The 15,275-nt window shown below is 40.8% G+C and overlaps 1 protein-coding gene across 7 annotated transcripts in view; it reads right to left on the bottom strand.

The window, feature by feature from the left end:
- The window catches only part of AZIN2 (antizyme inhibitor 2), a 56,214-nt gene that overhangs the window by 18,675 nt on the left and 22,264 nt on the right, over positions 1-15,275 (bottom strand). Inside the window, exons 10-11 of one of the 7 annotated variants that reach the window (XM_017884454.1) lie at positions 14,735-14,804; positions 2,153-2,167 (exon numbers count right to left, since the gene is read on the bottom strand). The exons of 5 other annotated variants lie outside the window; for them this stretch is intronic. In XM_017884454.1, coding sequence (XP_017739943.1) covers positions 14,745-14,804 — 60 coding nt within the window. In that variant the 3' untranslated portion in view covers positions 2,153-2,167; positions 14,735-14,744. Of the gene's footprint in view, positions 1-2,152; positions 2,168-14,734; positions 14,805-15,275 lie in introns of those variants that run through there. One more of the 7 variants, XM_017884453.1, reaches the window with a different exon arrangement.

The following is a 15,275-nucleotide window of genomic DNA, read 5'->3' as shown; positions in this document are numbered from 1 at the left end:
AAAAAAAAAAAAAAAAAAAAAAAAAAAAAAAAAAAAAAAAAAAAAAAGTGAAAAAAAGATTTTAAAACTTTACATGAAATAATGCAAAGCTATGCTTTACTATTTATGTATCTAATTTTTTAAATTAATTTTTAGTAGAGATGGGGTTTCACCGTGTTAGCCAGGATGGTCTTGATCTCCTGACCTCGTGATCTGCCTGCCTCAGCCTCCCAAAGTGCTGGGATTACAGTTGTGAGCCACTGCGCCCAGCCTATTTAAAAAAAAAAGGAAATCTGTGAAATAAATATTATTAAAGCTGTGGCAACAAGCTTGTAAATCTCAGCTATTTTTACAAGTCTGATAATTGAGTGGAAATGGACAAGCATCTGCAAAAATCCAAGATGCCCAGGCTCCCAGCCACTAGGCCCCTCTGTGAGAGGGCAGGGGGTCCGTCCTTTACAACGCATACCACCACCATTTCATACCTTATATGGGAGGCAGGTGGCATGATTGCATTCCCATTTTACAGATGAGAAAACTCAGAGAGGGAAGGTGACCTGCCCCAGGCTCTACTGGGAGTTAGTAGAATTCCGGGCAGTCCCAGACAAGGAGCCTCCTGGCTGCGCCTAGCTGCCTTCTTCAAAGGCACATATGTCTGACAGAGCCACAGAAAAAACAAGGTCAAACATTGAAAAAGGTGCATGGCCCTGATGGAATCCCTAAATAATTCTTCAACTTTTAAAGAATAAATCAATAGGCCAGGCATGGTGGCTCATGCCTGTAATCCCAGCACTTTAGGAGGCAGAGGTAGGTGCATCACCTGAGGTGAGGAGTTTGAGACCAGCCTGGCCAACATGGCAAAACCCTGTCTCTACTAAAAATACAAAAATTAGCTGGGCATGGTGGTGGGCGCCTGTAATCCCAGCTACTCAGGAGGCTGAGGCGGGAGAATCACTTGAACCCAGGAGGTGGAGATTGCAATGAGCCAAGATCGTGCCACTGCACTCCAGCCTGGGCGACAAGAGCAAAACTCCATCTCAAAAACTAAAAAAGGCCGGGCACGGTGGCTCACACCTGTAATCCCAGCACTTTGGGAGGCCGAGGCGGGTGGATCACGAGGTCAGGAGATAGAGACCATCCTGGCTAACATGGTGAAACCCCGTCTCTACTAAAAATACAAAAAATTAGCCAGGCATGGTGGCGGGAGCTTGTAGTCCCGGGAAGTGGAGCTTGCAGTGAGCCGAGATGGCACCACTGCACTCCAGCCTGGGTGACAGAGCGAGACGCCGTCTCAAAAACAAAAAACCAGAAAAGAAAAAAAAATCATCCAGCCTGACCAACATGGTGAAGCTCTGTCTCTACTAAAAATACAAAAAAATTAGCCGGGCATGGTGTCAGGCGCCTGTAATCTCAGCTACTTGGGAGGCTGAGACAGGTGAATCATTTGAACCTAGAGGCAGAGGTTGCAGTGAGCTGAGATCGCACCACTGCATTCCAGCCTGGGTGACAGAGCAGGACTCCATCTCAAATAAATAAATAAATAAATAAATAAATAAATAAATAAATATCAATAATTCGTACAAAAATAGTTTAAACGACAACAATGAGATAAACAAGGGCAACACAAACAAACAAACAAAAAAAACCTATGGCCAAAATCTCACTTGTGAATATATGAATATATAGGCAAAAACCTGACACGAAATCTTAGCTAACCAAATTCACAGTCATATTCAAAGAATCATCTTCAACAGTTAAATAATTTATCTTTAAAATGAAAGGTGCAGACAATAGGAGAGAAGTCGGTCACTGGCTTCATAACATGGAAAATATAGATCTACAGTTCAAGTTTAATTTTCCCAATACATGTCAACATACCAGTCAGTAGCCTGTAGCATCTATTCTTTATTACAACTACAGACAAAACAAAACCCCACAATGAAGAGAGGCTATTTTAAATAAGGATCCAACTCTGACTTCATTGAGACACACTAAAGTTCAGCCCCCTCATTTTCCAAATGGCGAAACTAGAGAAATAAGGCTCAGAGAGATTAAGTAGCTTCTTTTGACTTAGGTTACTCAGTTGGTCTATGGCAGAGCCAGGTCTCAAACCCATGTCTTCTGATCCAAGTCTGAAGCTTTATATCATCATTCCTGTTTTATATATCATGAGAAATGCCAGCAATAGCTATCAGAATAAAAGAAACAAAAAAGCATAATACATAGAAGATGAAGAAATAAAATATTACACTGCAGATAACGTATTTGCCCACCTGGAAAATCTTAAGGGGGTGGGTATGGTTACTAGAGGAAATCAATGAATTTTAGGATGCAAGCCAGCATCTCAGCTCAAAAACACAGGGAAAAGTTTTCGCTCACAATCGTAGTGAAAGCATTAAGCTATTACATTATTGGATGTACTTGGGCCACAGTAATACTTACTGAAATAAAATAATAAAACCAGCTGGGCGCGGTGGCTCACGCCTGTAATCCTAACACTTTGGGAGGCAGGCGGATCACGAGGTCAGGAGATCGAGACCATCCTGGCTAACACGGTGAAACCCCATCTCTACTAAAAATACAAAAAGTTAGCCAGGCATGGTGGCATGCACCTGTAGTCCCAGCTACTTGGGAGGCTGAGGCCTCCGAAGAGAATCGCTTGAGCCCAGGAGGTGGAGGTTGCAGTGAGCCAATACTGCACCATTGCACTCCAGCCTGGGTGACAGAGCGAGACCCCGTCTCAAAAAAATAATAACAAAACCTTCGTGGAAGAAATAAAAGATACAAAGTTTACACTATCCTAGCTAGAAAAACTTAGTAAAGCAAAAAAGAGAATTCTCCCTAATTTAATAACTAGATTAAATAAACTATTACTAATTGAAATCCCCAGGTTTTTTTAAACATTAGAAATAATGTGATAAAAGAATGTGAGCCTATCAAAGAATAATAATAAAGCAAATGACAAACTCAGGTTTTGTTAAATAATTAATACAAAAGAACATTTGTATCATGTCTAAGATATAACAAATGACAATAAAATGAATATCTGTATACTTACCACCCAGCTGAAGAAAGCTAAAATTTCCAGTATCTTTGAAACTCCCTACGTGCCCACTCCAATGACGTCCCCTCTTTCCTAACCTCTTCAGAGGTAGCCACCATCCTCACTTTCGTGTTCATCATTTTCTTACTTTGTTTTCCATGAGTGTATCTAACCCTAAACAATGTATTGTTTAGTTTTGCACACTTTTAAAATTTATATAAATGAAATTATGGAGTGTGTAATCTCTACAAGTTCACAATACACTGCACATAATTCACTGTACAGAATACATCATAATTTATGTATCTGCTACCCTGTCAACAAACATTAAGGTCATCTCCAATGTTTTATATTATAAAGATATATACATTCTGATATAGCTCCTCAGAAACATGCCAAGAGTTTCTTTGCAATATAGGCCTAGGAACTTGCTGTAATGTAGGGCATACGTATGTTTAAATTTATCTGAATAATGCCTACTTCTTTCCCAAAGCAGTGATACACCAGCTCCCACCTAGCAGTGCCTAAGGACCCAACTACGCCATATCCTCACCGACAGTTGGCATTATCATGCTTTTAATGTTTTTCTAATCTAGTTGGTATGAAATGGTATCTCATTTTCACTTTTATTTGCATTTCCTTGATTACCACTGAGCACCTTTTCATTTTATCTCCTGTGAATTGCCTGGCAAAGTATCTTGCCTATATTTCTATTGAGTTGCTTTTTTCCTTATTTTCTTGAGATTCTTGTTTGTCTCTATTTCTTACTTAAGAATTCTTCAGGCCGGGTGCAGTGGTTCACGCCTGTAATCCCAGCACTTTAGGAGGCCGAGGCAGGTGGATGACAAGGTCAGGAATTCGAGACCAGCCTGGCCAACATGGTGAAACCCCATCTCTACTAAAAAAAAATATACAAAAATTAGCTGGGCATGGTGGCATATGCCTGTAATCCCAGCTACTTGGGAGGCTCAGGTGGGAGAATTGCTTGGACCTGGGAGGCAGAGTTTGCAGTGAGCCGAGCCACTGCACTCCAGCCTGAGCTACAGAACAAGACACCGTCTCAGGAAGAAAAAAAAGAATTCTTCATGTATTTTGTCTACTAATCTCTTATCAATTATATGTGTGTTTCAATATTCCTCCCAGTTTGCCTCAGCTGGTCTATTTCTTATGCTGGTATCAAAACTAAACTATTTTAATTACCCTCTGGGTTAGAAGTTATATTATCTTATTTCTATTCTTATAGTGGTTACTCTAGACATTTACATTTTACCATCTCAATGTGGCATTCAATAGCTGTACCATCTATTCTTGATCAAAACTACAGAAAAATCAAAACCCCACAATGAAGACAGACCATTTCAATAAGGAACCAACTCTAACTTCGTGGAGATACACTGGAATGGCCTCACTTCAAAACAAGAAGCAACATTAGTAATTAAAGTTCAGCCCCCTCATTTTCCAACTGGAGAAGCTAGAGAAATAAGACTCAGAAAGATTAAGTAACTTGCCTAAGGTTACCCAGCAAGTACATGGTACCATTCGCCTTAGTAGCCTTCATAGTTCAGCCCTGGCCTGCACCTTCCAGCAAGATTCTCCCCTACTCAGCAGCAGGCTGCTTCTGTGCTGCATGGATTGTTGAGGTAGTCACCCTCTGACAAGTCTGCCACTGGTAGACTGCTGTTTCTGTGACACTACTGCCTCTCCTCAGATTTCAATATCAGCCTTGGAGGGAGGAGCCCTCGTCCTCTGTGTTTCTAAGTTCCTCCCTTGTTCATTCTCCCCCAGGACCAGCGGTGGTAGCTGATTTTACTCTTTAGTAATTGTAATTAACCACCTTTAGAATTAACTATTCTTTATGTTAAAATTTCCCTGTTCAAATTACTAGTGTGGCATCTGTATCCTGATACAGTCTCTTCCTGAAACTATGATTGGACATTACGCCTTCTCACTCTATGCACCATTTCCTTAGCCTTTCCTATATCTTTTTGTCTCTGTGCTACATTTGGATACTTTCTTCAACTCTATCCATTCTCTCATTCTGTCTTCTGTTGTCTTTAATATGCTGCTTACCCTGGCCATAATTTCAATTTTCATATTTTTCATTTCTAGAAGTTCTATTTAATCCTTTTTAAAATCTGCTGCAACATATTTTTATATTCACTTATTCTTTGGACATATTTTCAATTTCTTATTTCTTCAAACATTGTAAGAGAATGTTAGCACCTGATAATTCCAATATATGAAGTAAATGCAGGTCTGATCTGCTACCTATGGCTTTTGTGGTTCTTCCTCATGGTGACTTCTTTTTTCTTTTTTTTTGAGACAGAGTCTTGCTCTGTTGCCCAGGCTGGAGTGCAGTGGCGCAATCTCGGCTCACTGCAAGCTCCGCCTCCCAGGTTCATGCCATTCTCCTGCCTCAGCCTCCCACGTAGCTGGGACTACAGGCACCCACCACCATGACCGGCTATTTTTTTTTTTTTTTTTTTTTAATTTTTAGTAGAGACAGGGCTTCACGTGTTAGCCAGGATGGTCTTGATCTCCTGACCTCGTGATCTGCCCGCCTTGGCCTCCCAAAGTGCTGGGATTACAGGCGTGAGCCACTGTGCCCAGCCTGTTTCTTTGTATGTTGTGATTTTTGACTGTGAGCTCATGTACTTTGAAATCTTATCTGTGAGCATTCTTATCTTTGAAACCTTATCTGTGAGAAGCCTAAACTGAAGATTCCTCCTCCAGAGAGAATTTGTTTGCTTCTGCCAGAGGAAATTATTTTGAGGCTTAAGGTTTTTCAGACCATAGTTAACGTGAATTTGGGCCACAAGCCCAAGAGAAGGCTGGCTTGTGGTTGCAAAATCTCAATTTTTTGCTCTCTTCCAATCACTACCAAGATCAAAACAGGGAAGTTTTCTTGCTGTCCTTCTCTGTAGAATGGGCTCTTTTCTCTAGTTGACCCTTACACTAAGGATGTACTTCTTTTGGGTTCTCAGCTCTATGTAAGGGTATCCTACTGGATTCTCCATCTTGACTAGGCCCTAGGAACCCACACAGATATCAAAATTGAAGGCCAATGCTACCATGATTCAGCATACACTCCAAAACAAAAATCCAGTTTCAGAATTAGGTTGCTATTTAGCACATATTTAGATAATCACTGTTTTGTATGCTTGGGAAACACGAATGAACAAAATACACAAAAGTCCTTGTCCTCATGGGGTTTACAGTCTAGCAGGGGAAGGTAAACAAGTAAATTATACAGTATGTTAGGGCCAGGCACGGTGGCTCATGCCTATAATCCCAGCACTTTGGGAGGCCGCAGTGGGCAGATCACAAGGTCAGGAGATTGAGACCATCCTGGCTAACACGTGAAACCCTATCTCTACTAAAAATTCACACACAAGAAAAATAGCTGAGCATGGTGGTGGGTGCCTGTAGTCCCAGCTACTCGGGAGGCTGAGGCAGAAGAATGGCATGAACCTGGTAGGCGGAGCTTGCAGTGGGCCGAGATCATGCCACTGCACTCCAGCCTGGGTGACAGAGCGAGACTCTGTCTCAAAAAAAAAAAAAAAAAAATTATATAGTATGTTAGAAGGTAACAAGCACTACTGAAAAAAAAAAAAAAAGAACAGAACACACAACACCAAAGACACAAACCATAAAAGAAATAATTGATAAACTAGATTTCATTAAAATTTAAAATTTCTGCACTCCAAAAGACGGTATCACCAGGTGCGGTGGCTCACACTTGTAATCCCAGCACTTTGGAAGGTCAAGGCAGGCAGATCACTTGAGGCCAGGAGTTTGAGACCAGCCTGGACAACGTGGTGAAACCCTATCTCTACTAAAAATACAAAAATTAGCCAGGCTTGGTAGTGCATGCCTGTAATCCCAGCCACTCAGGAGGCTGCAGCAGGAGAATCACTTGAGCCTGGGAGGTGAAGGTTGCAGTGAGCCAAGATCTCATCACTGCACTTCAGCCTGGGTGACAGAGCAAGACTCTATCTAAAACAAAAACAAAAACAAAAAACAAACAAACAAAAAAAACTGTTAAGAGAAGACAAGCCACAGACTGGGAGAAAATAGTTGCAAAACACACATCTGATAAAGGACTGTTATCCAAAATATATGAAGAACTCTTAAAACTCAAAAATTAGAAAACAAACAACTAAAACTCTGTTTATAATGGTCAAAGGAATTTAACAGATACTTTGCCAGAGAATATACACAGATGGCAAATAAACATATGTCATCAGGGAAATATAAATTAAAACAACAAACACCACTGCACCCTTATCAGAATGGCCAAAATTCAGAACACTGGCAACACCAAATGCTGGTGTGGATGTGGAGCAACAAGAACTCCCATTCATTGCTGGTGGGAATACAAAATGGTGCAGCCGCTTTGAAATACCGTTTGGCAATTTGCTGCAAAACTAAACATATTCTTACCATATGATCCAGCAATTCTACTCCTTAGCATTTACCCAAAGGAGTTAAAAATGCATGTCACACAAAAACTTACACATAGGTGTTTATAATAGCTTTATTCATAATTGCCAAAACTTGGAAGCAACCAAGATGTCCTTCAGTAGGTGAATGGATAAACTGCTGTACACCCAGACAATGGAATATTATTCAGTGCTAAAAAGAAATCAGCTATCAAGCCATGAAAGGATATGAAGGAAACTTAAGTGCATATTGCTAAGTGAAAGAAGTCAATCTGGGCCATGGTGGTTCATGCCTGTAATCCCAGCACTTTGGGAGGCCAAGGCGGGCGAATCACTTGAGTTCAGGTGTTTGAGACCAGCTTGGCCAACATGGTGAAATCCCATCTCTACTAAAAATACAAAAAGTATCTGGGCATGGTGGCACATGTCTGTAATCCCAACTACTCGGGAGGCTGAGGCAGCAGAATCACTTGAACCCAGGAGGCGGAGGCTGCAGTGAGCCAAGATCATACCACTGCACTCCAGCCTGGGCAACAGAGTGAGACTGTCTCAAAAAAAAAAAAAAAAAAAAAAAAAGTCAATCTGAAAGTCTTTAATTCATTTTGTATATGGCGTGAGATAGGGTCCAATTTTATTTTTCTGTATGTGGATATCTAGTTTTTCTAACACCATTTATGGAAGAGACTGTCCTTTCCCATTGTGTGTCCTTGGCATGTTTGTTAAAGATCAATTGACCGTAAATACATGGATTTATTTCTGGGCTCTCTATTCTATTCCACTGGTTTGTATGTATGTTCGTTTTTATGCCAGTACCATGCTGTTTTGCTTACTATAGCTTTCTAGTATATATTTTGAAATCAGATAATGTGATGCCTCCAGCTTTCTTCTTTTTGCCCAAGATACTTTGGCTATTTAGGATCTTTTGTGGTTTTATACAAATCTTAGGATTTTTTTATACTTCTGGGGAAAAGATCATTGGAATTTTTATAGGGACTGCATTGAATCTATGGATCACTTTGGGTAGTATGAACATTTTAACAGTATTAATTCTTCCAATTCACAAACATGGGATATCTTTCCATTTATTTATGTCCTTTTTTATTTCCTTCATCAATGTTTTCTAGTTTTCAGTGTACAGATCTCTTACCTCCTTAAATTTCCTAAGTAATTTTTTGATGCAATTGTAAATGGGATAGTTTTCTTGATTTCTTTTTCAGATAGTTAGCATATAGAAACATCATATGTTAATTTTGTATCTTCTAACTTTCCTGAACTTACTAAGTCTAATAGTTTTTTGGTGAAGTCTTTAGAGGTTTGTGTGTGTGTGTGTGTGTGTGTGTGTTTGAGATGGAGTCTGGCTCTGTCGCCAGGCTGGAGTGCAGTGGCGCCATCTCGGTTCACTGCAGCCTCCACCTCCCAGGCTCAAGCGATTCTTATGCCTCAGCCTCCTGAATAGCTGGAATTACAGGCACACACCACCATGCCTGGCTAATTTTTGCATTTTTAGTAGAGACAGCGTTTCACCATGTTGGCTAGGCTGGTCTTGAACTCCTGACCTAAAGTGATCTGCCTGCCTCAGCCTCCCAAATTGCTGGGATTATAGGCATTAGCCACTGTGCCAGCCTTTGTGTGTGTGAGATGGAGTCTCACTCTGTTGTCCAGGCTGGAGTGCAGTGGCATGATCTTGACTCACTGCAACCTCCGCCTCCCAGGTTCAAGCAATTCTCGTGCCTCAGCCTCCTGAGTAGCTAGGATTACAGGCACACACCTTCACGCTTGGCTAATTTTGTATTTTTAGTAGAGAGAGTTTCACCTCATTAGCCAGGGTGGTCTTGAACTCCTGACCTCAAGTGATCCACCAGCCTTGGCCTTCCAAAATGCTAGGATTACAGGTGTGAGCCACCACGTCCAGCCTTAGAGTTTTCTGTATATAAGATAATGTCATCTGCAAACAGAGACAATTTTACATCTCCCTTTCCCATTTGGGTGCCTTTTATTTCTTCCTCTTGCCTAATTGCTCTGGCTAGGACTTCTAGTACTACACTAAATAGAAGTGGTGAGAGTGAGCATCTTGGTCCTGCTCCTTAGGATCTTTGCTGAGTATAATATTAGCTGTGAGTTTGTCATATATGGCCCTTATCATATTGAGGTACATTCCTTCCATACCTAATTTGTTGAGAGTTTTTATCATGAAAGGATGCTGAATTTTGTCAAACGCTTGTTCTCCATCTACTGAGATGATCATATGATTTTTATACTTCATTGTGGTATTATAGTATATCACATTTATAAATTTAGACACGTTAAAATATCTTTGCATCCCAGAGATAAATTCCACTTGATCATGGTGTGTGATCATTTAATGTGCTATTTAATTTGGATTGCTAGTATTTTGTTGAGAATTTTTGCATCTATGTGAACGTGGCCTGTAATTTTCTTTTCTTATGGTATATTTGTCTGGCTTTGGTGTTAAGGTAATTGTGGCCTTGTAAAATGAGTTTGGAAGTGTACCCTCTCCTTCAGTATTCTTGAAGAGTTTAAGAAGGATTGGTATTAATTCTTTTTTACATGTTTGGTAGAATTCACCAGTAAAGCCATTCAAGTCCTGGGCTTTTCTTTGTTGGGAAGTTTTTGATTACTGATTCAATCTCCTAACTCATTATTGGTCTATTCAGATTTTCTGTTTCTTCGTGATTGAGTCTTTGTAGGTAATATGTATCTAGGAATTTATCCATTTTGCCTAGGTTATCCATTTGTTAGTATATAATTATTCATGCTAGTAGTGGTCTCTTATGATCTTTTGAATTTCTGTGGTATCTTGTAATGTCACCTCTTTCATTTACAATTTTCAGTCTTCTCTCTTCTTAATCTAGGTACACTCTTGGTAAGTGCTATTGCAATACATTCCAGATAGATTCACACTTTTGAAAGCATAAAAAACTAGAAAATGGAATGGCAAGTAAGAAAGCCCCATCCTAGAAATAAAAGGAGGATCTCTCTGCATGGACTGGGGTAACTGTCCTGAATTTTGCCCCCCAAGATTCTCATAAAACTCCCACGATACTTGCCTCCTCTCAATTTCACCCTGTACTCAATCATATCTTGCATTTGTGAAGTGCCAATACACATTTTTTGAACTGCATCTTTACACACTGATATGGTTTGGCTTTGTGTCCCCACCCAAATCTCATCTTGAACTGTAATCCCCAGATATTGAGGGAGGGACCTGTTGGGAGGTGATTGGATCATGGGAGGCAGTTTCGTCCATGCTGTTCTTATGATAGTGAGGGAGTTCTCATGAGAGCTGATGGTTTTAAAAGTGTTTGGAAGTTCCCCCTTCACACCTCTCTCTCCTGCGGCCATGTAAGATGTGCCTGCTTCCCCTTCTGCCATGATTGTAGGTTTCCTGAGGCCTCCCTAGCCATGCAGAGCTGTGTCAATTAAACCTCTTTCCTTTATAAATTGCCCACTCTCAGGTATTCCTTCATGGCAGTGTGAGAACAAACTAATACATACACTAAATATGTATCATTTTAGAGCACTCAATGAACATTTAAAATGTTTATATATTGAAAAGTCCACCTAACATCTCAGTATTTAAAGAAAACCATATGCTCACAATATTTAAAATTTTAAAGTGAAAAACAAAGTGCACTATGACACTTCTTTTAAAAGTAGAAATCAAAAACAACATTGGTCTTTCAAAACGTTACAGCATTGTAAATTAGAGCTTTTGGGCTTAGTTCTCTCCCCACACCCATCTCTGATTATTTCCAATATTTTAGAAGTATATTGAGGAAAACACCTTTTAATATCAGAGCAGCTAAAATTGGTTAAATCATAACATTAGTAAACCAAAAGTCTTGCTTATTCTTACCAAAAGACTAGACAACTTTTAAAAAAATAATCAGGTCAGGCATGGTGGCTCATGCCTGTAATCTCAAGGTGGAAGGATTGCTTGAACAAAACAAGGAGCTCAAGACCAGCCTGGGCAACATGACAAAACCCCATCGCTACAAAAAGTACAAAAATTAGCCAGGCATAGTGGCATGTGCCTGTAGTCCCAGCTATTCAGAAGCTGGAGTGGGAAGGATGGCTTGAACCTCAGAGGTGGAGGCTACAGTAAGCATGATTGTGCCACTGCACTCTAGCCAGGGTGACAGAGTGTGACCCTGTCTTAAATAAAATAAAATTGTCATTAAACCCAAAAGAAGTAGAAATCAAAGTACATTTAACAACAGTCATCTCTGAATGGTGGGATTAGTGAATCATTTTATTTTACTATTTGTGTTAAATTTCTTCTAATAAACATTCTATTTCTATAAGACAAAAATATATATATATATATATAAAATAAAGATAATCTATAACAGCAGAGCATAAAAGAAAGTAACAGATTTCCTTACAATTAATTATAGCAGGCTGGGCGCGGTGGCTCACGCCTGTAATCCCAGCCCTTTGGGAGCCGATGCAGGTGGATCATGAGGTCAAGAGATCGAGATCATCCTGGCCAACATGGTGAAACCCCATCTCTACTAAAAATACAAAAAATTAGCCGGGTGTGGTGGCGAGCACCGGTAGTCCCAGCTATTTGGGAGACTGAGGCAGGAGAATCACTTGAACCTGGGAGGTGGAGGTTGCAGTGAGCCAAGATTGCGCCACTGCACTCCAGCCTGATGACAGATTGAGACTCCGTCTAAAAAAAAAAAAAAAAAAACTTACAGCAAACTTAGTTAAAACACAATAGTGTGTCAAATTTTCTATGAAAGAATAACAAAGAATTACAAAACTAAATAAACCAATAGAGTTAAAAATATTTGAATCAAACATCATATTAAATACATGCACACATGCATATGCAGGCTCATCTCTATAGGCAAGAAAAAACTTCAAGACCTCCCAAATTAAGTGAACAGAGGATATAAAAAGGCATTGACACCAAAAGAATAAAACAATAAACAAAAACACAATGCTTTATCCTTGTCAAAGACATAGAAATGAAAGAAACAATGGCCGGGTGCGGTGGCTCATGCCGGTAATCCCAGCACTTTGGGAGGCTAAGGCAGGCGGATCACTTGAGGTCAGAGTTCAAGACCAACCTGACCAACATGGGGAAATGCCATCTCTACTAAAAATACAGAAATTAGCCAGGTGTAGTGGCGGGCGCCTATTATCCCAGCTGCTCGAGAAGCTGAGGCAGCAGAATCACTTGAACCCGGGAGGCAGAGGTGGCAGTGAGCCAAGATTGCAGCACTGCACTCCAGCCTGGGTGACAGAGTGAGATTCCATCTCAAAAAAAAAAAAAAATCTATTCCATTCCAACATATGCTAAACCTACTGTGTGCCAAGTTCTGTACTAGGGAAACAGATATGAACAGATATGAGACCCTCAAGGGTCTCACAGTTTATTGAATGATTGATTCACAATTCATTCAACAGATATTTAGTGAGCATCTACTGTGTGCCAGGCACTGTGTCTAGTGCTGGGAACTCAGAGGAAACTAATTGGACAAGGTGGCTGCCTTCATAGAGCCTACCTGCTAATGGAGAAGACAGACTATAGGCAAGTAAACAAAAACATGATAATTAACAGATTATGATGGGTTGTGAAGAAAATAAGCAGGGTATCGAAATTATCTGATTGAGGGAGGTGAGCCTGCTTTAGAGAGGGCAGTCAGGAAAGGCCTCCCTGACGAGGTGACATCTGAGCTGAGACATAAGAAAGAGAATACAGCAGCTGTCTCGGGGGCGAGTGAAAGAGCATTCTGGGCAGAGCGAATGCAAAGGCCCTGAGAGCAGAAACAACTTATGTGTTACAAAAACAGAAAGGAGGGGAGTGGGGCTGGAGCTGGTAAGTGGAGCTGAAAACAGGGACAGGAGTGAGGGCAGAGGTAGCTGGGAAGATGGTGGGAGCCTTGCTGGTTGTGGTAAGGAGTCTAGGTTTTATTCTGAGAGCAATGGGAAGCCACAGAAGATGTTAAGCAGAGGAGGGGCATAATCTTTGGGATTTTAAAAGATCGTTCTGTCTGCAGCGTGGAAAATGGGTGGTAAGCAGGTAGGAGTAGGGGGAGGAAAACCAGTTAATGGTTACTGCAGTAGCTCAAGCAGGAGGCAATGGTGGCTTGCATTAGGCTGGTGACAGAGAAAGAATTCACTGAATTCAAAATGTATTTTGGAACTACACTCAAGAATTGCAGGTGGACTGCATGTGGAAGGAGAGGGAAAGCAAGAATCAAGAATAATGCCAACTTGTTTAGCTTCAGCAGTTGGCTAGTGGCAGTGCTATTTACCGAGAGAAGTTTGGAGTTGGAAATCAAGAGTTCAGTTCTGAACAAGTGAATTGAGATGTCTGTGAAATCCCAGTAGGAATGTCAAGTGGGTAGCTGGATGTACAAGTCTGGAGCCCAGAGGTGTGATACAGGATAGAGATAGAAATGTGGCAGTGATGATAGTATGGAAGATACTAACAGCCTCAGTCTGGAAGCATTTACTTAGGAAGTGCACACAGAGAAGATCAAGGACTGAGGCCCGAGACAGTCAACACTTAAAGAGTGAGCAGGAGAAGTGCCAAGGAGACAAGGTGAGAACAGCAGAAGAGTAGCCAAGGCCCAGGATGTTGCTACAGAAGCCAGGAGAGGTGAGCATGAAAACAGAGGAGGACCAGCTGCTGGGACAGAAGAGCCACATGGAAGAGCTAGCAGCATGGAAGTGACTTTCAAGAGCATCTTCCACGGCATCATGGAACAGGTACCCGACTGGAGAGGTTGGAAGGGCTAAGGGAGCTGAGTGAGCAGGGGCAGTGGGCACAGACCATTCAGTGGAGAAATTCAGACATGAAGGGCAACGCCAACTTACAAAGTCCCTGGAAGAAGTTCCTGGAAACACGTTTGGCCAGTAAATATACAATGAGATGTCCAGCTTTGCTAGTGATGAGGGAAATGCAAATCAAGACACAGTGAGATACCATTTTACATCCATTCCACTGGGAAAGTGTTTTCAGTCTGGCAATACCCCGTGCTGGGGAAAATGCAGAGTCACTGAGTCTCTTACACACTGCTGGTGGGATTGTCAGTGCAACACTTCAGAAAACTGGCACTGTCTCTTGAAGCCAAACATTCACATGCCCTGTGCCCAACCATTCCACTCCTTGCTCACTCATCAGAGAGAGAGGAACAAGAATTCACAGTGGCAGTATTCACAGTAGCAAAAACCCAAAGACAGTCCAAATGCCTTGAGAGGAGAATGGATAAATAAACTGCAGCATACTCACCAAAAGAGCGCTACACAGCAATGAAATGAATGAACTCTAGAGACATGCAGCAGGGTGTGTGGCTCTTAGACTGTGATATGAAGGGAGAAAAAGCCCAAACAGGTTACATGCATCAAAATACCTTTTTATACAGCAAAAAAACAAATACGATAAATTATAAATACACTCAAGGAATAGATTGAGATGTGATAGACCTATACTGAAAAAGAAAGCCAGAGAATAATAATGCATGAGTCAAGATAGTGATGACTTTGCATGGAAGGCAACATAGGTTAAATGATAATGATGCTTATTACGCTAAAAAGAAAACAAAGACAAGATCTCCCATGGAGCATTTTTATTCCAAACCTGATTAAGATGCTATTCAAACCACTAAATCTACCTAATTTCAAAAAACAAAAAAATACCAGGCAGAGAAACATGTTCAAAAGCACCAAGGGGAAATTCAGGAAATTCACCAATCAGAAAAATCAAGAATGCAGGAAAGTCCACAGGAAAACAACTCAGTTTAAAATTACCAAAAAAAAAAAAAAAAAAAAAA

This window comes from Rhinopithecus bieti, unplaced genomic scaffold (genome assembly GCF_001698545.2).
Source record: "Rhinopithecus bieti isolate Rb0 unplaced genomic scaffold, ASM169854v2 scaffold_13029, whole genome shotgun sequence".
NCBI lineage: Eukaryota > Metazoa > Chordata > Mammalia > Primates > Cercopithecidae > Rhinopithecus > Rhinopithecus bieti.
This window is presented reverse-complemented; position numbering and strand designations above follow the sequence as displayed.